We start from the raw sequence: 27,119 nt of genomic DNA, 5'->3' as shown, positions 1-27,119 counted from the left end.
CTCAGTTAGTAGGCAACCCTATAGTATTACAAGCACCATCGATACCATAAGCGTGCCACACGTTCATATTACGTAAAACCAAACCAATATTCGTTATAAGTACTAAACTAAGATCAAGCCCACAAAATCACAATTCTGCAAGAGTTGAAAGGTTTTTAAAATACACTTAATGTCTATATTGTCCATAAGTAGATCAAGGTTGTGCAAGTTATTTTACTTGCCTACCTACAGAATCACTTACTTAGTATGAAATTTTAACCGCAGTATAAAGGACAAAGAAAGGAACCCCGTCACATCCTTGATTTTATTTAGCAATCTTAATTAAATTAGTCGCATGTTAACGCACTTACGTATTGGGGCAAACCAGCTCTTGTATATGTATTGAAAAAAAATTGCATATCATATTTTCATAAGTGTTAATTGCTGATATAAAAGCAAATAGTAATGTTAAAAGTGGTCCAGGTTAAGGCCATTTTCAAACTTAAATATTAAAATATGAAATAATTTTGTATAATCAAAATTAAATTTAATCAGCTTTATAATATTTAACACATTACTATGTTGTGCAACTTGTGAAAGATAAAAATCGTTATCATCTTGCAGTGTCTCTACCTTATAAAGTAACTCTTGTGATATCGTCTTTATAACTTCACAGTTGATATTTTTTAAGTAGGAAAACTTGTTTTTAAATGGAACAATGGTTAATCAGTTAATTATGTATTCAGTGTCATAATATTTTGCGTGACTAGGGAGAGGTAATTCTGAGTCTGCACGACACGCTAATCTTTTGTGATTAAACGAAAGTGACAAGACAATCTAATCGGACGAATTTTAAAACAAGTTGTTGGTAAACATAGTTAACATAATTTTATGGGTAAATACAGGTTGTAAAGGACACATTGGCAAAAACTTTACAGTGTAGGTCAAACCACTGTCACAAAATCTTCATAGTTTTTCTTGGAAGATAAAGCTGAACTAAGTAGGTAGGTATTATTAGGTAATTCCTTTATGGTTTCCACCATTATACTAGCAACCAAATTGCAATACCTAGTTAATTAATTAGTTCAACAAATATAGGTAGGTACCTACCTAAGTATGGTTTTCGGATTTCGCGAAGAATGTAGAAGAATCGAGATTATTCCTACTGAAATTCGACTAGTTTCCACTTAGTAAATAAAAAAAGACATTGGTTAAACTCCAAGCTTTTAAATCCATGTTAAAGTTTTTGTTAATCGTGCGTGTGGTACTTTTCAGCTCTGCTACAATTTAATATCAGCACCAAAAATAAACTCTGCTGCCAAAAGGTGACCTGGGGAATAAATTAATAAAAGTATATGCCTAAGGGAAACGGATGCGGGGTTGGAAATTCCAGTTCCACACACCAAAACTTTCAAAAACAAAAGTAAGTGCCCCAAATTAATTTATCTTGTGGTTACCTTTAATGGACTTGGGTCGAGGGATTTCCCAACGTACGCAAAGTGCGAACGCAATACTCGGGTGAAGTTGATATTAACTATTAAGTAGGTACTTACCTACTACTTAGGTGCTAAATATTTTTTTATTGCCCATTGTTCATACCCATTTTATAGTAAACTATAAAAAATGTGTATACCTAAGTTGTTCATGTTTTCTATTTGACTGTCCCGTCCCACCGCTGCATTGCGTCTATAAAACCTTAGTGCGATTTATGTTGTTCGTGTTACTAAAAAAGTAAATAAAACCAATTCACATGATCTTGAACCAATTTTAAAATGTAACAAAGGTCGATAATTCTATGTAATTCTATATTGCAATTGAAATGCACAACAGTATCACTGTAACTGATCGACACGCGCCACAAAGGTCGATCACGCACAATAGACTTTATCTGTAACGTAACTGCATTTAGCAGCCAACATTTTAAGGGTATCTAATCTAGAAGGTATCTATAAAATTGTTATTACATTTTATATGAAAAAAAGTTAAACTTAAAAGTTGATTTAGAAGAAAACAAACTTAAGTGCTTACTAGGTGTAGGTTACTTACTTACCTAATATAACAATAAAGACATTGAAATTTTGCTGAGTATTATTATTTGGCCATACGCCATTATGTACAGCATTCAGTTTTAAACTATTCATAATTTAATGTTTAATAATGCACCATTATTACTCTTATTGGGCTAATTAAACACACTTTATAAACAACAAAACTTCGAAACATGACGTTTCAGTTTCCCGCCAACACACATTTTTCAGGAAAAGGCAAAGGCATTACGCCATACAGCCAAGTCTTCACTTTTATTTTTTTTAGTTTTAGGACCCCACACATAATTAAACGTAATGAAAGAATACCCCTCCCCACCCCTTGAGTTTCAGTAAAGATGTGGTGCTTTACTGTTACTTCGGACTATTTGAATGAAATTGAAAACATAATGTTACACTGTTTTGTTTCGTTTGCCCTTCATATGCATATTCACATTCACGAACATTATGGTTAATAATCCAACATTATTACTTTGTATAATGGTCCACTAAACATTCTATAACTTACCTAACTGCTTAGCATGACGCTTCACTTTTCCGCCAAGACATCCATAAGAAGATTATGAACTTATGAAGTACCATTGCTGCCAAACATACATCATAAAATAGAATTTTTATCGTGTAACGTGTAACGTTCAGTGTCCGCATCGTAAACAATCGTATTATATCGTATATTTTTCTCGATCCTACCGAGATAGCTTTCAGTGTTCATTTAATTATATTATCTTTGAGCCCAGTGGAAGGAGTCTGTCAACATGACACATTCGTTCGGAAACGGCCATCAACAATACTTTAAACCACTGAACTTTGTGATCGATTTTACAAATTAAATTTAATACAAAAAAATAACTTGTGAAACTGAACAAGTTAAATCTTTCGTGTCGTTAAAGAATGTTTAATGTTATGTACTTTAATTAATATTGATTTTTAACTTTGAATAATTGAGTTGTTAGCAATAATGACGGAAATTTTGCGAGCCCTAATAAATGCTTCAGAAAGGGCTGCACTGGTGGCAAGGTCTTGTTGCAATAGCGATAATAAAAATGATCTGCTTGTTGCTGAGAAATCTGATGGAGAAGCAAACGCTCGTTTTGAAAAAGATTATAAAACCATAGCTGATGTGTTAGCACAAGAATGTATAAGAAAAACATTAGTTACCAAGTTCCCGGAATTAACTGGTCATGTTCGAGGTGAAGAATGCTGTGAAATTGGTGGAACGTCGATCAAACTAGCAGACACTGTTGATGAAACAGCAGAACTTCTCACTTCACTTGTACACCCAAGTCTTGCAAAGCCTATGGCCGTGGCTGCCCACTCTGATACAAAACATCCACTGCACGACCAGTTGCCATCTGATCTTCCTGACGTTGATGTCAGTGACTTGGGAATTTGGATTGATCCCATAGGTAAATACTTAAATAGTTTTCTGTTAGTCATGCAATGTGATCAGATTAATGCAAATGCCTATCGTTTTTATTTTTATTTACAGATGCCACAGCAGAGTTCATTGCAGGAATCAATGGTACAGCAGCTTTGAATAAGGGACTCCAGGTTGTCACTGTTTTGATTGGGGCATACAGGAGATCCACTGGAGAGCCAGTCATTGGTGTTATCAATCAACCTTTTTTCAATAGGTAATTAGTTTATGATACTAGTATTATTAAAGTAAGTGACTCCAAATATCCCTTTTTATGTATTCATCTGTATTGCAATTCCCTAACAATTAAAAAAAATGACAAATCCTTTTTTTCAGTGGTCAGGGTCGTGTTCTTTGGGGTATTTGTTATGATGGTGTTAAGAGATGGGGTGGACACAATGTTGAGAACTTTGATCTTGGTACTGCTGGAATTTACATGAGCTCTGCAGAAGATCCACTTATAAGGAAGACTTTTATGACGATTTGCAACATCACAGATGCCGCTGGTGCTGGCAACAAACTTCTTGGAGTTGCTTTGGGTATTAATTCTCTATTCATATTTTTACTCAATTTTTTACTACTATTGCAAATAGACAACACTGATATATTAAATCAAGATCTTTTAAACTCATGAAAATGCAGCAAGTATTGGCCTATGAAACAATTCTGTGCTTTAAAAAAAAATGTTGGAGGCTATGTTTCATCACTCAAATACCTTGAGTTTGCAAGAATATTGAGGAGACAAATAAGTTATGCATGCCTTTCTAACTCAAGAACTTTTGTTACAGGTGATGCCATTGCATACATTTTATCTAAGAGTACAACATTCTTATGGGATACCTGTGGCCCACATGCAATACTCAAAGCAAGGGGTGGTGATGTAATATCATTTGATACACATGCTTCAATACAGTACAATGTACCCAACAGCAGTGACCCCCAACAATTTTGTAATGCAGGTGGTATCATAGCCTATGGTGACAGTGACCAATGTGTAAATTCAAACCTTAGGGATATTAAGAATATTATATTAAAAACACTTGCTAACCGCAAGTAATTTGATAGAATCTATTTGTTGTTAGTAATAATTTAGTATACAACATTATAGCCTGACCAGGAACATAAAAACCCTCGCCATGTTGCGGAAAACTAATGGTACTAATTTCTTTTAATGGCAACAGTAACTGAAAACTTCATTGACATGTCACCTTGCATGTCAGTCTATTGCTGTCAAAGTGTAAACAATCTTTATTTTAAATGTGCGCAATTGATTTTGTGAATTAAATTGCTAAAATCTTTTTATAGTCGTGAAAGAAAAGTGGTTCACAATGTGTTAAAGTATTTATCGAAGAGAAATACTAAGGGTTCGGACAATATTTTCATTGAATAATGTTTCCGACAAAGGTTGTCAAATTGACTGACATGTTTATCGTATAGTACAGTCCACTATGAAAATTAGCTGTGGTTTGTTTCAAATACCTATTTTAAAGTTTTTTGTCACTTTCTAAGTGTTGAATTTTATGGAATTGGGAAAGAAGTACCGAGTTTGAAGCGTTCATGAGCAGACATTGCAGTTGAATATTCAAGTTCTGAATTTAATTATTGATGAATAATAAAATAAATCATACTAGCTCGATTGATGGTTTCATTTAATTTATTTAAACCAGGTTACCTATATAATCTTTATTCGTTAATTTATGAAAATATCAATTAATTAGGACGTAATCCTGAATCCTGATACATAAAGTTAGCCTATTAATTTAACACAGGTACGACTGTACTCAGTGTTGCACTATCAAATGTAATTGACGCGCCTCTATGCCAGGGTTTTTATGTTCCTGGTCAGGCTATACATATTATTCCATTATTTATGATGTCTTCTACATATATTAATTTAACAATATCAGTATAAATGTTGTATTTGTTGTTGTACTATTATTGTGGTATTTGTTGTACTAATTGTAAATTTATTTTCTTAATATTAAATGTTCTTACATTTAAGATAATTTAGCTAAGTATTGTTATTAATGCATTTAATTTATATTTTAACTAACATTGAAAATGTAAAAGTTACTTTTTTGATCTCAATTTCTGTCTGTCTAGTCATGAATATATTTTAATAAAGTATTATTAACTGAATTTGAGTTTAATTAATATTTTTCCCTAGTAGAGTTATTAAAATATCCACCAACCAAACCCCTCAAAATAAATAGACATAAGTAATGTTAGGTGATCTAAAAGACTGCTTGTTTCATAAAAAGTGCACTTAACTTTTATTTTATTTATAAGTTAACAATTTACTAATCACTAGAATTAGAGTCTGAGTCTGTACTTTTGCTTCTTTTTTTCTTTTTTTTCTTGCTTTTCTTTTCCTTTTTCTTCCTCTTGGTACCTTTTTCTTTCTCCTGAAATTAAAAAATATCGTTTTTTTTATTTACTTTAAAAAAAGCTTAGCCTAGAAATATGTACAAGTTTGGTTTCAATAAAATTATGATAATATTAAACAAAAAAGTATTATGATTAAAGTACCACTAGTTAATCATCTTTCATACTTAGGAAATTACAAACATAATATCTAGTTTGTAAGTAAATTTAATAGTAAAATCCTACAGAGATAATGAATGTACTACAAATAAACCCTATACATACTAATATTACTGCATGCTATGCCTTTAGTGACATGCATGTCACTGAATACATTATTATTAATATTACAATAGGTACCTGTTTCACTACTGGTTCGGGCTTTATAGGGACAGGTGCACAGCCCTGAATTCTCACAGCTGCAGTCACTTCATCAATTTTGGACATATCTGCATTTGGAGCACGGTACTGCTCACAGTGGTCTACACGAATTGTGCGTCCCAAAATCTGAAAAAATACATTAATGTTTATTATTCTAATATATTTCTAAGTATCATGAAACATCGACCTGTCTCCTAGGTAAGCATTAACTCACTTTGATCCCATTTAAGTTGTCAACAGAAAGTATTGTTGAGCGCTGATCTTCAAAGCATATGAATGCATATCCCTTGGATTTTCCAGTCTCTTTATCACGGACCAAGTTTATGTTGACAATTTCACCATATCTGAAAACATGTTTGGTGTAAACAGTAGGCTCGTTTAACGCATTTTCTAGAATACTTAATTAATTAACGATATACTCACTGCGAAAATACGCAAATAACATCGCCTTCGGTGAGATCATACGGCAGACCTCCTACAAATATCCACGCACTATCTTTATACTGATCATGCCACGAAGTCTTTGATTTACCAGATAATTCACGCTCACTCAATTTCAAAACATTCTTCACATTACTGAAAATAGTAAGCATTGGTTATTTCATGCTTGTTTTTATTGTTAATTAATGTTGTTCTTACAACATATACTCACGTCATAGGATTCATTTTCGAAAGGTGATTATCCCAATACTATTTTTATTTATAATAATGCTTTAAAGCTATAAAACAATGGTAATTAATAACAAGGTTTATACTTTTGATGTTTTCAATAAACATAACCTAAAAAAATTTGGTGACAACTGTGGTGACAACCCTTGAAGCTAAAGATAAAAATGGAGGCCACACTTGGAACAAAAACTTGAGTCAGATACCTACTTATCTCTATCTCGCTCTCTGTGGGCCGACCTCTCTTTTTAGTGTGGACTGTGGTATTGCTATTTTCTTATTTAAATCTCCTAGTAAATTCTTCGAAATAGCCAATTCACTAATCAAATCAGAAGTTAAACAAATAAATAATTAAATATTTGAACTACGATTACCTAGTTAAATTAAAAATTACAAAATTGTCGGCCGTTCAGGCTTAATGTGTTGGCGAATCAGGGAATTTTACAATCCCAATTCCTGAGGAATCGGTACCATGTGGCAACATCGGCCCAATCCGGCCCATCATGGCGGTTGTTTACTATTTTGTTTACTATGCAGTTAATTTCGTTTGAGATTTTTTACAGGACCCAATCATTGTTTTATCACCAGAAATGGTGCAAAATTTTGTAGTGCGTGGTTGCGGTAGTACGTGGTGTCCCGGAAGTGACTTAAGATTTCCGACATTGGATCATTGTAAACATTTTTCACAGGAATTTCTTCTTATAACGTTTTACACTTATTATTTAATAATACCTATGTCAAGAAATAAAGATTTTACACTGAGTTTCATTGACTTTGAGCAAATTTATATTTTTTGTTTATTTAGAAAGAGAGAGTCTGCCCACAGAGAGCGAGATAGTGATACATAGGTTGTGCTTTAAGTCATTCGGAATGTGGCCTCCATTTTATCTTTAGCTTCATGAGTCTAATGCCGCTTTTACATTGTATAATACCACCTACGCGGAAATTAGCCAAGGCCTCATAGAGGAATTAACGACAGGAGTGGAACTGACAGGCAATCCCCTCTAGCAATATCTCATGTGACAATGAAAATACCAGGAAGGTACGTCCATTACCGTGATACCGAATTTGCACGTCATTTGGAATGAAAAACGGAGTGCAACTGGAGAAGAAGCGCGTATGTATTGGAGACGTTAAAAATTAGCGTAATCGGGGCACTGTACGTCCATTACCGTGATACCGAATTTGCACCTCAGCTGGAATGAAAAACGAAGCGCAATTGGAGATGAAGCGCCAATGAATTGGAGACGTTAAAAATTAGCGCAATCGGGGCACTGACTGATTGCCTATATTGCGGCCATGTTCATTTCCCATATTTGTAACTTGTGTGTGTAATGCAGTACGACTGCGTACTTTTATTTTTTAAGTATGCCCGGTCCATAGTGTGTTATATGTCAAAGGCATGACAACAAGACTGACATTGACATTTGACAGTCAGGCATAATTATTGTGTTCTCATCTGTGTGTGATGTTTTTTTAGATTTTGCTTGCTTGCATTAAAGAATTCTTCCAAATTGTAATACTCCATAATTTCATCTATTCAAAAACTTATCTGTGAATTAACCATGACTACCCCAACACCCGATAACCCTGACAATTTTGATCAGGTATGCTGTTACATTTTTTTCTTACAAATTTTTATTTAAGCTTCTTAAGATTGAATGTTTAATATTATTGGTTTAAGTTTGACGAAGATGAAACTGAGCAGCAGCTAGGAGCAACTGCATCTGGACGAAAAAGGCTCTTTAGCAAAGAACTTCGATGTATGATGTATGGATTTGGTGATGATCAAAATCCGTACACTGAAAGTGTGGACTTTTTAGAAGATCTTGTTATTGAATTTATAACTGAAACAACACACAGGTCAGTGGGAACCTAGATAATAATTGTCAGTCTTTGTAGTACTGTACTTTATGTAGGTACCATGTTCAATATTTAAGTAAAATTCTTTTTGATAGACATACTAGAATATAATTTTAAGATCTAGAATTAATTACTTTTCAGAGCAATGGAAGTGGGTAGAACAGGAAGGGTACAAGTTGAGGATATCATATTCTTGGTCCGCAAAGATCCACGTAAATATGCCCGTGTCAAAGATCTGCTCACTATGAATGAAGAGCTCAAGAAGGCTAGGAAAGCTTTTGACGAAGTTAAATACGTTGGTAAGTAGTTATTTCCATTATTTTGTCAAAAAATGCTGAATTAATGTAAGATCTAGTAAATAAATACCTAATGAGATTAATAGTTATAAATTTACTGTGACTTATTAAAATATTTTTCAATAATCATTGTGGTTTTCTTCATTACCAAGATAAATGTTACGTTTTTTATTTCTGTGTTTTGTTTAAATTTATATTTTTTGTAAACTTTTAGAAGATCAACAATAACATTGATGGTCAAACGGACAACATCATCCTACTAAGACTGATGCAAGTAACAACATTTTATTAGGCTTTTGTCTCAGAACTGTATACTAATTACAACTGGTTTACTTTTGCTTGTGTAATGCAATTTACATGTCAACTAACATGGGAATTTCTATGTAAACTAACACAGAGTTCACTCCACCACTGTGTTGATATATTTGTGTACTAATTTTTGAACTAATACTTTTTACTTCAATAAAAAAGCATCATATTATATGGTACCTATAAGTTTATTATGTGAGTAGTAATAACCCTTTTGATAACTTATATATTTTTTAAGATATAGGTATATGTCTGGTGAATATTCTCTAACAAAAAATATCTTTAAATTATGAGCATTCATTTTATGTATTTTAACATCACACACATTCATCATTAATTAATATGTTACTGTAAAAGCTCGAATTGCAGTAAATCCTAAGATATTCCAGTAAAACCTAAGATCTACCAATTTCTAATGGTAAATGTCCCAAAAGGTTTGCGATTCGAACTCCACCATTTCGTTGGTAAATCTTAGGATTTACATTAATGGCACAGTAAATGTTGAAAAACATAACATAACGTGCTCAGCGCATCTCATCATCATCATCAGAAATTACTTCAATTGGAAAAAAACGAATCTATCTTAATATTGAAGTTGCCCTCTTTGTATTTCTAGTCGCTCACTTAGTAATGTAGTCGCACGGACATAATTTTAATATCTAAAATGGATTAAACATAACCCACTTTTTGTAAGCTCGTTCTGCATTTGATTATATTAATCAATATTCGTCTTTAGTTAAGTTAATTTTTCGCTAACTCAAATTCATACCGCTCAAGTTATTAAAACAGTAAGTATGCCATCATCAGTCGCTAAGTTATTTTTTAGTCGATCGTGTTATAATTCCCCATTAAGAATTACTCATTGTTTTATTCCTAAAACCAACATCTACCAGCTGACAGAAGTAAAACCTAGCATATACTGAATTCGAATGGTAAAAGCTCGAAAAAATCGTCGTATTTTCAGAAATACTTACATTTAACTCATGTCGGTAAATCCTAAGACTTACACTTAAATCTTAAGATTAACCGTAGTTCGAGCTTTTACAGTAACAAATATATCTTAAAATAATTCATTGAATCATATAGATGCTCATCATCAACCACAAATCGCGCACAATGGCCCAATCATGAGGCTAAGTGCGGTATTCGATTGCCCTGCAAAACTAACTAACTAACTATAGATGCTCATATTATTATTATTTTCAGAATGAAATCAAAAACTATTAGCTGGTGAGTACTCTACAATCCAGCAGTACAGTCTTGGACTTGGACACTGTTCAAATCAAAGGCTATTATAGCTAAGTAAAATATTGTATTAATTTTAAGTAAATTGTATCTTTATTGTTGAAGAGAATATAATTATAAGAGCATTCCAACATTTTTATTTTATTTACTGCAACAAACTTCTGAGCGTTTCAAAAAAGAGATTTATTAAATGTACCTGATACTCTAACATTGATATATTGTCATTTTCAAATGTCAATTAGGTTTATATCTATATCCTTTATCAGTTACAAGAGTTAGGTAAACAATAAAATAATACTGAATTAAAATTAACTTTATTGTGCTTTAAAATTGTAATAAATACAGAAAAATACAAGTAAGGACTTATACCAAATATACAAAAGATTATAAATTAGATCGGCTAAATAATTACAATTAAAACTAAGCTAATTAGTGTTCCTACTCAGAACTACAAACAAAAAAAACTTTAAAAACAACAAATACTATGCAGTATTTCAGTGTCAATATTAACATGAATATATTTTGTTTAATTAACATGTTATTGTTTCAGCCGCTGTTGATACTTTTTAACCAATTAAGGAGAAGGATGTTTGTTTTGTTAGTAAGACAAAATAGCTGATTTCTTAAAAACTTGGCTTTTATAGCAATGAGCTGCATTAGTTTGTTGCCCATAATATATTTTGTAAAGAGAATAATGTAAGTAATAATTTATTACTTTACTAAAATTAAAGCTCACTATTTTAAAACCGGATAAGATAGCGGCTGAAATTATTTGTTTGAGACCAACATTTCTAGGATAATAAAGTTCCCTATGTAAAATGACAATATGGGATTTATAAATTATTTATGCAATTTTGTAAATAACGATTCATTTCACAATTCTGACGACTAGACTAGGTGTTTACAAACAGCCAAAAGTCTAAACTTTGGTTTTTAATATATTTCACAACAGATAAATTATTAACAATAATAAATAGGCCATTTATGGCAGTGGTAGTTCTAGTTTTGGTTAAATATACATTACTCTTAAATAGTACTTGTCATTTACAATTTCTCCGATGTATCAATCTCATTATCCTATATGTACTGCTATCAATAATTTAGATATAGAATGCGATTAAACATGGTCTATTATTAAACTGGTTTTCTACAAAAAACACTAAAACTAAATTAATAGCGGAATGCTTTAAATGTGTGTAAAGTAGATCATGGTAATAATACTCTTGTAAACATAAACAATATTTTAACACCACACTATTTGGTACTTTTCTGTGTATGAATGACACATTTTTCTTTATTTCAAAAAACAATAATGAGTGAAAACCTACCTAAGTCGGTTATCTAGAAATGGAAACAATGGGAAGATTTTTTAACACAGTTCTGCTTCGTGATACATTTTAAGGAAGGACACTTAAACATATTAAAATTATTCATTTTCGAAGCTCTTTGAGATTTAATAAGACCATGCAGCTGTATTCCACCCAATATGATTAAAAGGATTCACAATTACTTAACCATAGATTGAACTTCCCTACAGTTTAGGTTTCACTGGTAACAGCTGCTTGCGTGTAAGGTAAAGGCAGACAAGACAACTTAGTAATCTAACAAATATCTCACTAAAATGATTCGTTACATTTATCTATTACTACATTGTGTAAATAACTCTTAAGTGATATAAACACCTATATAAATCGTAACAGCCAAATCTAAGGCAAGTGAACCTGTAAATAAATTACATTGGTACTCAAGATTTATTTGTCTACATCACACAGTATTTGTGACCTACGTTTCAACTTTGTGATGAATACAATAGTTTTAGCTGACGTACGTTTACGCACGCGTTGGAAGAATTTATGGCAGTAAATGGCTATTTGTAAAAGTTTCTACTGTTTAACAGTACGGCTAATTATACTTTGAGTACATAATAATTTAGTAAAAACTACACAATAAATAAGGCAAAGATAAGTCCCGTTTGAAGTACCTACACTGGTGAAACTTATCGATAATATAGATAGAGTAAACCTCTATGGAACAAATAAACTCATTCATATGAGCGTTATTTCGGCACGTATAAGTTTTATTTTGGAAGCGACTCGTACGAAATATTTAGTACTAATCTCAAATATCCCTAAAGATAGACTCACACTAGTCGCCACATTTACATATCTTCTGTTTTTTCATGCAATTCGGTGCTAGTGTCAGATTACTATTTATTAATACATTCCTTTAAATACCCACTGTACTGTAGATACTCATAAAAGCGATACAACGTGCCCACACAATGCTAGGCTTTAAGTAGTGTAATTTAATTAAAGTGCACAAAAAGCCGCGCTAGTCATTTATCGAATATTATACGAAACATTTAGATTCACATCCAAAAACAATTATGGTCAAAAATACACTGAAGGTTCCGTTCGCGAGTGTCAGTGGCTACACGTGTTTCTGGAATTCTAGCGTATTTTTTTGTAATTTCACTGTTCATTTTTACAGAAATCCAATCCTAAGCTCAATTATCAATAAAACAACGGTGGTGGTAATTTAACTTGATCTTTCCTTGGTAAGTACCTAGCAGAATGGAGGTGATTCCTCCCGATCCGCCTGATCCTCCAGATCAGGCCGCCGCTATGGAGCTTTCCCCGCCTTTATTTTCCCAAACGGCGACCAAACGCCGTCTTGTAGACACGGTAGTTGATACCGAGCCGGCCAAGAGGACGAATACAGATGGATCAATTACTCAAAATAGCCAATTGATGTACACTCACCCCTCACTTGTAATAGCCCCAAAAACATATAGTGACGAAGACAAAGGACCTTTCTTAGTTCACGTTTCCCATGTAGAATCGGAACCCTCTTCTCCAGCCTACATTCAACCCATGAGGTTTGGTAAATTTTTAGTAACCAATAAAATTCAAGGCATCATCTTGGACGGCGTCACGAAAATCGGCAGAAACAAGATTTCTGTACAATTCATTTCAGCCAGTGCAGCAAATAACTTCCTGAACAATGAAATTCTGCCCATGTATAAATATGTTGCTTCCATCCCCACTTATAATGTGACCCGCATGGGCCTCATTAGGAACATTCCAACTGACTGGTCAATGGACGAACTAGCAGAATCTTTAACAACCCCCGACGGTTGTGGTATACTTTTAAAGGCTCGTCGGCTAAACAGAAAACTGGTTAGGGAGGATAATCAAACATCGTGGGTCCCCACACAATCAGTGGTAGTGACATTCAAGGGACAAGTCCTGCCACAAAGAGTCTTCTGCTGCCATAATTCAATTCCGGTCGAGACATACCAATTGCCGACAATCCAATGCCTCAACTGCTGTCGTTTTGGACACATCAAGACGCAATGTAGGTCCAAACCTAGGTGCTATCGTTGCTCCCAACCACACACGGCAGAGGAATGTAATACCACAGAAGCCAAAGCCACCTGCATCAATTGTTTAGGTTCCCACTTTGCAACAAACAAATCATGCCCTGAGCACTCTCGTCAAAAGGCTATTAAGGTAACAATGTCTCAGGATAACATCTCATACTCCCAGGCCTCCTCTCAGTTTCCTCCTGTCCGCACATCATATGCGGACATTACAAAATCACCATCCTCCCATCAAACCAGCAGCTACGCTTCTCAACCTTCCCAACCTCACTCCTCACGCCCCAACCAAACCGTCTCATACCGAAAGACCATTCCCCGAACATCCCGCCCTCATGCACCGTTAGATAAGGGTTACGACAAGCAGGCACACCAAGCCATAATTGGCAATTGTGCCTCCTCCCTACCTAATGGTTGTGCCTTGAACGGTGACTCTTCTCCTTCCCTGGGAGAGGATAACCTTTTGCAGATGGTTCTATCTCTCATCATCCATATTGTTTCTGGTCGTAATACCGCCCTACCGCCCAACGTTGCGCAAATGCTTTCCCAAATCTCACAGTTAAACTACAATAATAATGGACAAGGAGGTGGTTCAGTGGAACTGCCAAAGTATTAGACGCAAAAAACATGATTTAACTTATCTTATCAATAAATATTCACCATCAGTCCTAGCTATCTCGGAGACGTGGCTGGTTCCTGGTTCACATTTCCGTGTATCGGGATATGCATGCCTCCGGGATGATAGGAATGATGGCTACGCGGGAAGTGCCTTACTTGTAAGACGCTTCCTTCCTTATAATCAACTCCCCCTTCCTTCGCATAGCCAAGACATTAATGTCGTGGCTATGCGAATATTTGATATCTCCCTTTTATCTGTTTACATTCCCCGACCTAACGCTTCCTCCATCAATGAATTGCGCTCTGCTATTTTATCTGTTCCTCCTCCCGTTATCATCTTAGGTGACCTAAATGCGCACCACGTTTTATGGGGCTCCTACCATTCCGACTCTCCAGGTTCATTGCTCCTAGACCTTTTGGATGAACTAGACCTTTGTATTTTGAATAATGGCTGTCCAACAAGAAGATGTGCCCCTTCACAAAATCCAGCGTCTGCTGTTGATGTGTCATTCTGTTCACCAAATTTGACCTCACTCTGTTCTTGGAAAGTTTTAAACAGCACGCTCGGTAGTGATCATTTCCCCATTTTAGTATCTTTGCCTAACAATAACCCCCCAATAAATCGACCACCTCCCCTCTTAAAATATAATTTAAATAAAGCTGACTGGCTTGCCTATCATGCATCAGTCAACGAAAAATTAAAGAATTTACCTTCTGTAAATAATGTTAATTCCCTTTCAGTATACTGTGATTTTGTGAACACATTAAAAACATCAGCAGATGATCACATACCTTTGAAAAATCCGTCTCGGAAAATATCACCTCCTTGGTGGGATTCTGAATGTACAGCCAGTGTCCAAAAACGAAAGGAATCTGAAAAAAGGTACAACCGTTCAATGACCATGGAGAATTACATCCTCTACCAAAAAATTGCTGCACAAACTAGAAAGTTTTTAGCCAAAAAAAAAAAGAAGGGATGGATCAGTTTTTGTGAGAGTATGTCTCCAAGGACCCCTTCCTCAATTGTCTGGAAACAAATCAAAAGATACCGCACTTCCTTAATCCCTATAAATGCCCCGTCAAACAACCCTACAGCTTGGCTAAATGATTTTGCAGACAAACTGGCCCCTCCTTTTGTTCCTTTTATGGATAATCTTCCTTCAACAAGTTGTTTTCTCCCCCAATCAAATAATCTTGATGGTCCCTTTTCCTTAGAAGAACTTTTATCAGCTCTTGACGGCTTAAAAGATTCATCTCCTGGAGCAGATGGAATCCCTTATTCTTTTATTATTAAATCCCCGGCTAGTGCTAAACTTTTCTTTCTTAATTTATTAAATTCGTTTTTTGATCAAGGTACTCTACCGGAAGCTTGGAAACAACAAATTGTAATCCCCATTCCCAAACCAGGAAAAGAACCTTTAGATCACAATTCTTATCGTCCCATAGCCCTTTCTTCCGTGCTCCTTAAAATAATGGAACACATGCTTAAAAATCGTTTGGAATGGTTCTTGGAATCAAATAATATTTTGGCGAAATCCCAATTTGGCTTCCGCAAAGGTTATAGTACTCTAGACAGTTTAAGTATTTTAACGACGGATATTCGCGTAGCTTTTAAAAACAAGGAGTACCTCGTTGGGGTCTTCTTAGACATTGCCTCTGCGTACGATAATGTGTTACTCCCAATACTCAGGCAAAAATTGCTCTATCTGAGTATCCCGGAGAAACTGGTTCGTCTCATCTGCAACACATTGATGTCAAGATCAATAGCAGTGAGATACCAAGACTCTCTAGTTCCCCGTTTTGTCTGGAAAGGGCTTCCGCAAGGATCCGTACTCAGCCCTCTACTTTACAGCATTTACACATACGACCTTAGTAGAACTGTAGAATCTTTTTGCAGCATCCTTCAGTACGCAGATGACATTGCCCTCTATTATTCATCCAAATCTATATCCGAAACAAGTTCGCGCCTAAACACTGCTCTGGAATATCTCAATGCCTGGATGACAAACCATGGATTATCCATTTCAGTCCCAAAATGTAGTTGCGTCACCTTCACCCGTAAACGTAATACACCAGAGGTAGATATAACACTGAACGGTGATAGCGTTCCTTGTAACAACCAAGTGAAGTTCCTAGGCATAATTTTAGACTCCCGGTTGTCTGGCATCCCTCATTTCAATTACATCCTTGGTAAGGCCGAAAAAGGGCTAAATATCCTCCGGGCCCTTTCAGGCACCTGGTGGGGTGCCCATCCATACTCACAGAAACTACTTTACAACGCTATTGTCCGCAGCCACTTCGATTATGCCTCATTTCTTTTGGACCCCTGTAATAAAGCTGCTCTCGAAAAACTTAATAAAACTCAGTCGAAGTGTCTACGCATTATACTGGGAGCTATGAAATCTTCGCCTATTAATGCTCTGCAAATTGAATGTGTGGAACCTCCCCTATATTTGCGTAGACAATACCTAAGCGACCGGTTTTACGTAAAAACTTCTCAAAATTCCAATCACCCTCTGCATGAAAAAATGGCTCTCCTCTCTTCACTGAGTAGCTCTGACTCCTCTCAGAGTTCACCTTGTGTTTTGTTGAGTTACAGGAAATTTACCCGCCTCCCTACTCCAATTGAGAAAATTCCATTGAATCCTCTTTTCAGCAATAGCTATGATTCCCTTCTTTTCAATCCCTCAATAATCCTCAACTTTGGCATATCTAAGGACTCGTGCTCAGCTGGTCAGGAATTCATTAATATTGTCTCTGAGCACTGGCAAGGTTGGTTAAAAATTTACACTGATGCCTCCAAGCTGGACGAAGGTGGATGCACTGGCGCAGCAGTCTGGATACCTGCATACAGAATAGCACTAAGCTTTAAGTGTCCTCCAGTTACATCAGTCTTCACAGGAGAATCAGTCGCTATACTAGAAGCTATTCGTTACTCTATCTCACACCGTCTTAATAACACCTTGATCTTTACTGATTCTCTGAGCTGCCTCCAATCTATTTTAGCCAATCCATTTAAATCCAAAACTAAATTCCCCATCGTTTTCAAAATTAGAGAAGCCCTTTTTGAGTGTAAACAGCTCGGTTTAAATGTCACTTTAGCCTGGATCCCAAGTCACCGAGGTATCCCTGGCAATGAAACTGTAGATTCATGTGCTAAAAACGCTATATCCACAGGTTCACTGGATCACTACAGATTATTTGCTCATGATGTCTCTTCGCTCCCACGTAAACACCTGTTCAAGTCGTGGAATACTCACTGGGTTAACTCCAAGAGATACGTAGGCAGATATTATGCTGATATCCAACAGGATATTCCCTCAAGACCCTGGTTTTTCAAGCACCGCCACTTACCAAAAAGAACAGTGTCCATTATCTGTCGCCTGCGTATAGGTCACGCGTGTACCCCTGTACACCTCGCAAAAATGCGGATCAAGGATAGCTCCATATGCGAATGCGGCTTGGATGAAGGAACAGCTAATCACATCTTTTTCAACTGCCCCAAAATTGACCATTCGTTGTATGACTTCCTTCCCAAAAAATTCCCTTTTCCAACTAACCTTAAATGTGTCCTTAACTTTACTAATCCCCATACTTTGAAATCTCTAGTTAAATTCATTAACATTAATAAAATTAATTTGTAACCTTTTGTAACAAGCAAGAGTTGGCAGTAAAACTTTTTCCAAACTAAACCTCCCCATTTGTGTTCACTCGTATGTGTTATTTTTATGTATTGTGTTGTCTTATTTGTGATGTCTCTTTGTTTTAGGTATTTTGCTTAGTATACCTTTGAATTTAAATTTCTCAAAAAACATTGTGTAAAAGCTGCGCACGTGATATTGGCGGAACAGTGTGCCTTGTGGCGAAAATACACAAGTTCATCGCCATTAATAAAAGAAGAAGAAGAAGAATACACTGAAAAGAAAAACGAACTGAGATTTTAAAAATAAAGTGCTCCATACGTTATCATGAGGCAGTGCGTTAGTATGCAAACGCAATATTAATTACAATGTTTTCTTAGAACAAAATTAAATATAGAATTTGTTTGTATAATTACCACATTTCCGGTAATAAACGCGCCAGGGATTGAAACGAACATAACAGTGTTAGGTAATATCCATTGTATTCTATGGAACATGATTCATCGTAGAAATGAGGTTTAGTTTTCTCTATAAGTACCATTATATCAATGTCTCAATTTACCTACAATAGATATTGACTTTTAATTTTGTCAGAAATGAACAAAACACAAATTATAGCCTGACCAGGAACATAAAAACCCTGGCATAGAGGCGCGTCAATTGCATTTGATAGTGCAACACTGAGTACAGTCGTACCTGTGTTAAATTAATAGGCTAACTTTATGTATCAGGATTCAGGATTACGGGCTAATTTGATATTTTCATGAATTAACGAAAAAATATTATTATAGGTAACCTGGTTTAAATAAATTAAATGAAAACATCAATCGATCTAGTAGGATTTATTTTATTATTCATCAATAATCAAATTCAGAACTTGAATATTCAACTGCAATGTCTGCTCATGAACGCTTCAAACTCGGTACTTCTTTCCCAATTCCATAAAATTCAACACTTAGAAAGTGACAAAAAACTTTAAAATAGGTAGTTGAAACAAACCACAGCTAATTTTCATAGTGGACTGTACTATACGATAAACATGTCAGTCAATTTGACACCCTTGTCGGAAAAATTATTCAATGAAAATATTGTCCGAACCCTTAGTATTTCTCTTCGACAAATACTTTAACACATTGTGAACCACTTTTCTTTCACGACTATGAAAAGATTTTAGCAATTTAATTCACAAAATCAATTGCGCACATTTAAAATAAAGTTTGTTTACACTTTGACAGCAATAGACTGACATGCAAGGTGACATGACAATGAAGTTTTCAGTTACTGTTGCCATTAAAAGAAATTAGTACCATTAGTTTTCCGCAACATGGCGAGGGTTTTTATGTTCCTGGTCAGGCTATAATAGGCAAACACACAAAATAAAACAGTAAATATTAACTTTATGTCTGCTAAGTGGTATTGATAGTTCAACAACCACTGGATATTTGAGAGAAAATATCGAAATACACATGTTATGTAAGTTTTTTACTTGTGACAAACCCTTTTCTTCGTGCACAATGACGTCATGTTCCATAGATCAATAGGACCTCCAGAGTATTTAAACTCCAGCCAGCATAGGATGCACGCCACGATATAATCTTATCGTCGACAAATGTATGGGCTTATCGTGTAAAATCGATAAAACGATATAATGTCATGCGTCCTAGGCTAGCAGGTGAGGTGTTTAATCTGTGGGCGGGTCCATAGCGGCAACGATGGACTTCATGACAGCGGCGGCGGCTAGCGCGGCGTGTGGCTGCCATTCCTTGCCGCGGGTGCCGTCGCGGTAGTCTGAAATGCCTGCGAAAAAAATAAGATTAGTGATGTGAATATAATAACAGTTTTTAAAAGTTTAATGACGACTGTATTTGCGCTCAATACTTGTTGCAACGGATGTGTAAGCTGCTGTCATTTGCTAGTTGAGTGCAAATACGGTGGGCTCTAATTAATTGCAAACAAGACCTAAAGACTGAAACAACCTGAAAATATTTCATTTTTGACCGTATTTGCTCGCCAATAATTTGCTATTCTATCCGAGTCAAATAAAATGTTTCTAAATTGAAGAAGAGTAAAATGAGGCGTAGTCGATTGATGGTAATATCTTGTCGAGAATAGCGTCCATCCAACTATGTAGTGTAGTCTAGTCATGCGTCCGAAGGCGTCTCATTGGTCACTAGTTCCAAGGTAATAATAATTCCAACTTAATAAAGAACACTAGGTGGACCGACGATCTGGTAAAGGTCTCGGAAAGAGCCTGGATGCGGGCAGCGCAGGACCGTTCATTGTGGAAAACCTGTGCCCCGATTGCGCTAATTTTTAACGTCTCCAATTCATTGGCGCTTCTTCTCCAGTTGCGCCTCGTTTCTCATTCCAGCTGAGGTGCAAATTCGGTATCACGGTAATGGACGTACCTTCCTAGTATTTTCATTGTCACATGAGATATTTAGCTTTACGTTTAAGTCTATGCTTCGTTTCATGATGAAACTTTCATCTATAGTCTGGACTCTGAGGACGTAGAATTTTGTCCAATGACCCCAAGCTACCCATCCTTATCGCTCGCGCGTAATTATATTGCTGTCGCGACTGTGCGACGGGCGCCCCGCAGTGAGTGTGCGAGCGCGACAGCAACATAATTACTCGCGAGCGATAAGGATGGGTAGCTTGGGGTCATTGGACAAAATTCTACGTGCTCAGAGTCCAGACTATAGCTGGCAAAACGACACCGCGATACGGATTTGTCAAAACAGCTGTTGTTCGTTCGTCGTCCGGGCGCGTTGAAGATGAAAATTTTTAGCGCAATCGGGGCTCTGGGGGGAGGCCTTTGTCCAGCAGTGGACGTCATTTGGCTGAAACGAATGAACGAACGAATAAAGGCCTATTCAGACCTAATCGATATTCGCTGCCGCTGTGGGTAGAGGTACATACCGCGCGGGTTTCGCTCAGGTATTTAGTATCCAGTATCGCGGCTAGAGCGACCTGAGCGATATTCGCTGCCGCTGTGGGTAGAGGTACATACCGCGCGGGTTTCGCTCAGGTATTTAGTATCCAGTATCGCGGCTAGAGCGACCTAATCGATATTCGCTGCCGCTGTGGGTAGAGGTACATACCGCGCGGGTTTCGCTCAGGTATTTAGTATCCAGTATCGCGGCTAGAGATACCTGAGCGATATTCGCTGCCGCTGTGGGTAGAGGTACATACCGCGCGGGTTTCGCTCAGGTATTTAGTATCAAGTATCGCGGCTAGAGCGACCTGAGCGATATTCGCAGTGATGATTCGGTATGAACAGTAATATTACCGCATACCCACTGGGTTTTCTCTGCCGCAGACGGCAGCGAATACCGCTTAGGTCTGAACAGTATTATTACCGCATACCCACTGGGTTTTCTCTGCCGCAGACGGTAGCGAATACCGCTTAGGTCTGAATAGGCCTTAAAGAGCAATACCTCTGACAGACACGAAGCAGTCCTTCCTGTTCCCAACCACACTGTCCAGCACGGCGTCCAACTCGCAGTCGTAGGCTAAGGCACGCGCGTGCGCCGCGAAGGCCGCGCGCGCCTCGCCCGCCGCCGCCACCGCGCGCCCGCCCGCCACCGGCGCGCAGTGCACGCGGATGCCGCCCGCTTGGTCACTGGAATACAGATTGATAAGCTAGCAGACGCCATGAACACAATATACAGGGTGGAATTTTGTAATACCACCTAAAGGGAAAGTACTCTTAATACTGTAGATAGAAAATTTTGCTCAAAGAAAACATTCCTTTATTTTTGAAAAGAAATAGAACTGCATTCAAAGATTTTCAAAAATTTGCTTGCTACACTCGGGAATCTAACCTACTAAAATCTGTTGAAAATAACACCCTGTATTTTTATTGCATCGATCGTTAGGGTTAAGTATAAAGATGAAATCTCTCAAACAAACTTGATAAATCAAATGAAAGGAAAACCATGAAATCTTAAATTATTGTAATTATTTACAGCAAATTGTATGGTATGGTGGTAAATTTTCGAAAAAAATTCAAAAATCTTTGAATGCAGTTCTCTTTCTTTTCAAAAATAAAGGAATGTTTTCTTTCAGTAAAATTTTCTACCTACAGTATTAAGGGTACTTTCCCTCCAGGTGGCATTACAAAATTCCACCCTGTATAATTCGAAATCGCAGCTTTTTTAATAACCCTCCTTCTTGGCTCAGTTGAAAGAGCAGTCGCTCGGCAAGCGGAAGGTCGTGGGTTCAATTCCCGCCTTAGCGCTCCTGCACACGACGCCGCCGCCGCGCCGCCCCCGCGCCTTTGCACTGTTTATACGCGCCGCGTGAAGCCCGCTGCCGCGCCGCCGCCGCGCCGTCAAAGCATAATTTTGCCGGTCCACTGTACTGTTGTTAGTAAATTATGCTTTGACGGCGCGGTGGCGGCGCGGCGGCGGGCTTTACGCGGCGCGTATGAACAGTGTAGGGGTGCGGCGTCGGCGCGGTGTGCAGGAGCGCTTAGGCAGTTCGATTTTTTCAAGTTATTTACAATAAAATTTTCAAACCCTCCTTCTGGCGCAATCGAGTAAGAAAACACTTCATTTTGGTCTTAAAAACTTTTTTTTTATGTATATAAATTACCTGTAAATTAAGATTTTTAAGTTGACAAAATAGTGATGTCACTTGCTTGTATTGCCATACAAAATCTATGGGGGAGTCTCGTTTTGACAATATATTGTTTTAAAAAGTACGTCAATTGATCGGTGATATCAACACGTCTGTTACTAAGGACTGAGTTTCTTCCGCTACTTTTTCTCAGCACCAGCTCATATGTTGTCCCAAAGTGGTGGTAGGGCAAGGTATATTTGGGACGTGTATAAGCGCCCTGGAAAGGGCCTAAGTACATCTTATAGTAATACCACAGAATAATTACAAGTACTACGTGCATAAGACTTTTTTCGCAAAGGTATTTAAAAAATGTATGCTTAATGTCGTTAACAATATGGTATAATTTAGCTTGTCTCAATAGTCGAGCACCATTTTGTTGACAAACGTCAGTGTTCGGTACTGCGCCGAAGGCATAGGGCTGACTTCGGTAAAATGATGTGTGACGTGAGGTGCCAAACTGCGGAAAATGGCGGAGTAAATACATGAATAAGCATGATTTTCTATTATTATTCAGGCAGTTAAAAAATACTGCACAGTATTAATTACACCACCTTTTTTATATATAGTTTATTGTCTTTACAATGCAAATGGGTGAAGAATACACGTGCGTACGTCAATACTCGCTCGTGATTGACCTGTCGATTAGGTACCTCAGGAGGGGTCGTCGCGCGTGTTTTGTTTTCGATGCAAACTCGCGGAGATGAACAGGCCTGGTAATACTTATCAACAGCTTGGTGAGCAAAAATTTCAAGATAACTGACACTTGGTCTCCTTGCGGCGTCGGGTGCGACACCTCGATGTATGCGCCCGCGCCGACCTCGACGCACAGGCGGTCAGTGGCGCCCTCTGGTGGCTCCCAGCGTCCTGGGACGCTGCGCAGGCGTTGGAGACCTGCCGAGGGTTGATTGTTGCATTTGTAGATATTCTTCTTCTTTTGGTAGTGATGAACTTGTGTTTGCCAATGTGGGCACACTTTTCCGCTAATGTTGAGGACATTAGAGCGAAACAGGAATAATCCTACATCTATCTACAGTAGAATCTCGATTATCCGGACTCATTCTTCACAGTTTCTAATTACCGATTTAGGGTCTGGATCCATAAAAATGGAAGGCGCCGCCACCGTAACACGGTATGGACTTTGTCTTAGTTCATTGTTAAAAGAAATGGATTCATCCAATGGTCTAAAATTTAGATTTTTAGACTCTAAATAATGAAAGGGTTGTCAACCCTTTCCATTGTAAAAAGTTATTATTGTAAGATTTTACTTTGAAATCGATTATCCGGAACACCCCTGGTTTTAATTGATCCAGATAGTCGGGATTCTACTGTACATTCGGTTTTTTTTTTCACGTCAGGAAAAGTCATTAAGGTGCAATTTAGTCACCTGGATGGATTTTTAGTGTCGTCAGAAATGAACAAGTACGACTTTAGTCGATTCAGTTCACCTGGGTTTTCACGAATTAATTCACCCAAGTAAACAGATGCTACTTTTTTCATTGATCAAGAGGATTTTTACTTTTTTAGTAATTTAGTACACATTGCACTAGCGGCCGCCCGCAACTTCGTACGCGTGGACCTCGTTTTACCCCCGTTAGATATCATATTGATAGATGGCGTTATTTACTTACATTTATTTACGAACGTCAAAAACAGTAGTTTGTCCGGCGCTGTAGATGATTTTAACCAATGACGATAGATGGCGCTTTTTAGACACGTCTTATTTATTTATTGAAATTTATTTGTCACATATCGTCATAAATTATAGCCTTTATGATAATCTGGGTTATAAACAATAATACTATACAGTTTCAACAAAATCCGTTCAGTATTTTTACGTGAAAGTGTAACAAACATCCAGACATCATGACATCCAGACATCCAAACTTTCGCCTTTATAATAGGACCCATTTATGCAAACGGGAACCAACCCACAGTTTGAGTGAAATTGAGTTAAGTACATAGATGGCGCTCAAATAACGCATTCTATCTTGTAAAAAAATTTGGTTCATTTACAACGACTAACAACAGAGCGTTTAAACGTGTTACATTTACAGGAGCGTTTTCAATTTATGCAGTCGGCTCTGGGTCACGAAATGCGGTCGTCAAAAAAACTCCATCTTAATTTTCCTTCTCACACCTCACATTCCTATACGCGATCTTTCACTGTTCAAGCTATCCGTCTATGGAACGCCTTGCCGATGTCTATTCGGCAATCTGAGTCACTTCCTATTTTTAAGAAAAGACTCAAGTCTCACTTCCTCACGTTGCTACCTTAATTTCCCTACATCTCTATTCCTTTTAGCTTCTTAAAATTCATATCTATTTTCTGTTGGCTATCTAGTTCTATCTTTGGTTCGTATCAAGAATTGTATGTGTATGTATATATTATATGTTATATGTATATGTATGTATATATTAATATATTTTATGTTATTTGTATGTATTATTTTGGGTTAAATTTTACACTTTTGTTTATTATTATTTATTTCATTAGTGTCGACACCGCCTTCCCCTTCATCTGTTTTAAGTAACTGTCCTCTCTATAGGTTGTCTGGAAGAGATCGCTTCATAGCGATAAGACCGCCTAATTGTACCTTATGTGTTCCTTTTCTTTCTGTTTCTTTTTACACTGTGGTGTGCAATAAAGAGTATTTATTATTATTATTATTATTAACAGAGATACAGCACTGTCACTTGCGGAACCAACCCGCTTTGGCCAACTTTTAAAAAACTATAAAGAACTAAACAGCATGGTCCCTAAACACTTAATTAAACTAATTATGCAAACCAGAACCAATGTTGGTTGGTTCCATTTAGCAAAAATAGTTACAATTTTTTTATAAATAAACAGAACCAAAGAGTTTTGTTCTTTTTTGAATAATGCAAATTAGGTTAGTCTTGAAGGAACCATATAGCATAGTTCTTATTCTCGCAAATTTCCGCAGTATTTACACGAAAATAAAAGATCCATGTAGCATAGTTCTTAATAGTGTTAAAATTAAGCTTTATTTAAAAATAAAAAATCCGTTCTTATCGTTGCGTTGGTACCTTTAACATAAAATGATTTGAATAATAAATTTATGCATTTTAAAACTCTACTCAAGAAAAAATAAAGAGATGAGACGAGGCAGTATGATCGACGACGACTAATAACGACGTTGACAGATCATGAATGAGACGATTCGTGATGACCCTCGAAAACAGCTTGTAGACATGGCTCAGAAGTGAGATGGGTCTATAATCCTTCAATAAAGTTTTGTCGCCTTTTTTGAAGATGAGTATCACCACACTTCTGTGCCATGCCGTAGACGTTTTTCCCTCGAGGATGACGGAATAAAACAGCTTCTGAAGAGCCTTTAGTACCGGCGTTCCTTTCAGAAGCTCAGCCGTGATTCCATCATCAGTCATCACCCTGTGCCTTGTTGTTTTTCAGCTGTTTGAGAGCCATTCTAATCTTGTACAGTCGGGATATCTTCGGTATAGTGTCGGGTCAATCTAGCTCTTGGGTCTTCGGCTATATTTGTGACAGGTGTACGTACAACTTCCGTACATTCCGTATCTTCCGTCCGTAGAACTTCTCAACCTCTTCCAATAACTCAGACCCCAACGAGATGTCTCTGCCATCCTCGGTCTTCACCTTGGTTTGTAGGCTTTGCAACAGGCAGATCTCTTGCGAATACTTTAGAGCTCTTGTTACGCTCAATCGCTTCTTTTATACGGTCTGTATTAAATTGGCGTCGGTCGCGAGTCAAAGATTTGGAGATCTGTCTGTTAAGACGCCGATACTGAGCAGCATCTTCAGAGGACTGCAGAACCAAGTTTCGTCTCTCTTCCATAAGTTTATTGGTGAGGTCAGAGATCTTTTTGGTTCCTTTTTAACGACGGGTTTTAAAGAACTTAGACCCAATTGTCCACACTACTGGTCGTTTGGACAATTTTTACAAACCTGTCATTGTATTCGTCCACATTTTCACAGTCTCCTAGGCATTCGAAACGATTTTGCAACTCGAGCTGAAAGCTTTCGGGTTTTAGTTGGAAGGGAGCTGGGCGGAGCGTAGACTTCATCAGTCTTGGGTCTGATATTCAATGTGCCTCTTACCATTCGGTGATCACTTCCTGTTTTGACCGAGTTGATCACAGAGACATCATTGAATATATGCTTCTTCGTCAACAAGATGAAGTCGATCTCATTTTTTATAGCGCCATTAGGATGCAGCCATGTCAACTTTGTCTGCTTTGGCTTCCTGAGGAAGGAGTTCATCATGAAGAGGCTCTCCCTCTCCATAAAGC

At 37.0% G+C, this 27,119-nt stretch overlaps 4 protein-coding genes across 10 annotated transcripts in view; 2 read left to right on the top strand and 2 right to left on the bottom strand.

Annotated features, from left to right (window-relative positions):
• The first annotated feature begins 2,812 nt into the window (after positions 1 to 2,812).
• On the top strand, positions 2,813 to 5,580 carry LOC135073868 (inositol polyphosphate 1-phosphatase). Its single transcript, XM_063968091.1, has 4 exons — positions 2,813 to 3,430; positions 3,514 to 3,658; positions 3,778 to 3,980; positions 4,230 to 5,580. The coding sequence occupies exons 1-4, from the start codon at positions 2,983 to 2,985 to the stop codon at positions 4,496 to 4,498; spliced, it is 1,065 nt and encodes a 354-aa protein (XP_063824161.1). The 5' UTR covers positions 2,813 to 2,982; the 3' UTR covers positions 4,499 to 5,580.
• Positions 5,581 to 5,630: 50 nt separating this feature from the next.
• Positions 5,631 to 6,992, bottom strand: LOC135073869 (RNA-binding motif protein, X-linked 2). Its single transcript, XM_063968092.1, has 5 exons — positions 6,839 to 6,992; positions 6,610 to 6,762; positions 6,401 to 6,530; positions 6,166 to 6,312; positions 5,631 to 5,846 (listed from the first exon to the last, which is right to left on the bottom strand). Exons 1-5 carry the CDS (start codon positions 6,850 to 6,852, stop codon positions 5,742 to 5,744), a joined length of 549 nt encoding a protein of 182 aa, XP_063824162.1. The 5' UTR covers positions 6,853 to 6,992; the 3' UTR covers positions 5,631 to 5,741.
• Positions 6,993 to 8,273: 1,281 nt separating this feature from the next.
• LOC135073901 (transcription initiation factor TFIID subunit 13) lies at positions 8,274 to 10,696 on the top strand. Of its 2 annotated transcripts, none has more exons than XM_063968152.1 (5): positions 8,274 to 8,459; positions 8,537 to 8,715; positions 8,857 to 9,014; positions 9,226 to 9,281; positions 10,527 to 10,696. In XM_063968152.1, the coding sequence occupies exons 1-4, from the start codon at positions 8,418 to 8,420 to the stop codon at positions 9,237 to 9,239; spliced, it is 393 nt and encodes a 130-aa protein (XP_063824222.1). In that variant the 5' UTR covers positions 8,274 to 8,417; the 3' UTR covers positions 9,240 to 9,281; positions 10,527 to 10,696. The 2 variants fall into 2 exon arrangements, with proteins under 2 accessions (XP_063824222.1, XP_063824223.1); XM_063968153.1 differs by having other exon boundaries at positions 9,226 to 9,285.
• A 167-nt stretch (positions 10,697 to 10,863) lies between these two features.
• LOC135073887 (uncharacterized) overlaps positions 10,864 to 27,119 on the bottom strand; it is a 52,107-nt gene continuing 35,851 nt past the window's right edge. For all 6 annotated transcript variants that reach the window (XM_063968124.1, XM_063968128.1, XM_063968127.1 and 3 more), the window contains exons 11-13: positions 23,591 to 23,720; positions 21,644 to 21,828; positions 10,864 to 20,000 (exon numbers count right to left, since the gene is read on the bottom strand). In XM_063968124.1, coding sequence (XP_063824194.1) covers positions 19,885 to 20,000; positions 21,644 to 21,828; positions 23,591 to 23,720 — 431 coding nt within the window. In that variant the 3' untranslated portion in view covers positions 10,864 to 19,884. The remainder of the gene's footprint in view (positions 20,001 to 21,643; positions 21,829 to 23,590; positions 23,721 to 27,119) is intronic.

This window comes from Ostrinia nubilalis, chromosome 8 (assembly GCF_963855985.1).
Source record: "Ostrinia nubilalis chromosome 8, ilOstNubi1.1, whole genome shotgun sequence".
NCBI classification, from domain to species: Eukaryota; Metazoa; Arthropoda; class Insecta; order Lepidoptera; family Crambidae; genus Ostrinia; species Ostrinia nubilalis.
Note: the sequence above shows the minus strand (reverse complement) of the source record. Positions and strands in the feature narration are given on the sequence as shown.

Bases quoted from the DNA above. Each gene is read 5' to 3' on its own strand.
- LOC135073868 (XM_063968091.1), top strand. From the start codon at position 2,983: ATGACGGAAATTTTGCGAGCCCTAATAAATGCTTCAGAAAGGGCTGCA. The intron at 3,431-3,513 runs GTAAATACTTAA...TTTTATTTACAG, and splicing joins AATTTGGATTGATCCCATAG to ATGCCACAGCAGAGTTCATT. The intron at 3,659-3,777 runs GTAATTAGTTTA...CCTTTTTTTCAG, and splicing joins AATCAACCTTTTTTCAATAG to TGGTCAGGGTCGTGTTCTTT.
- LOC135073869 (XM_063968092.1), bottom strand. The intron at 6,313-6,400 runs GTGAGTTAATGC...GTATTTTTTCAG, and splicing joins ACAACTTAAATGGGATCAAA to ATTTTGGGACGCACAATTCG. The intron at 5,847-6,165 runs GTACCTATTGTA...TTTTAATTTCAG, and splicing joins CCGAACCAGTAGTGAAACAG to GAGAAAGAAAAAGGTACCAA.
- LOC135073901 (XM_063968152.1), top strand. From the start codon at position 8,418: ATGACTACCCCAACACCCGATAACCCTGACAATTTTGATCAG. The intron at 8,460-8,536 runs GTATGCTGTTAC...TATTGGTTTAAG, and splicing joins ACCCTGACAATTTTGATCAG to TTTGACGAAGATGAAACTGA. The intron at 8,716-8,856 runs GTCAGTGGGAAC...ATTACTTTTCAG, and splicing joins ATAACTGAAACAACACACAG to AGCAATGGAAGTGGGTAGAA.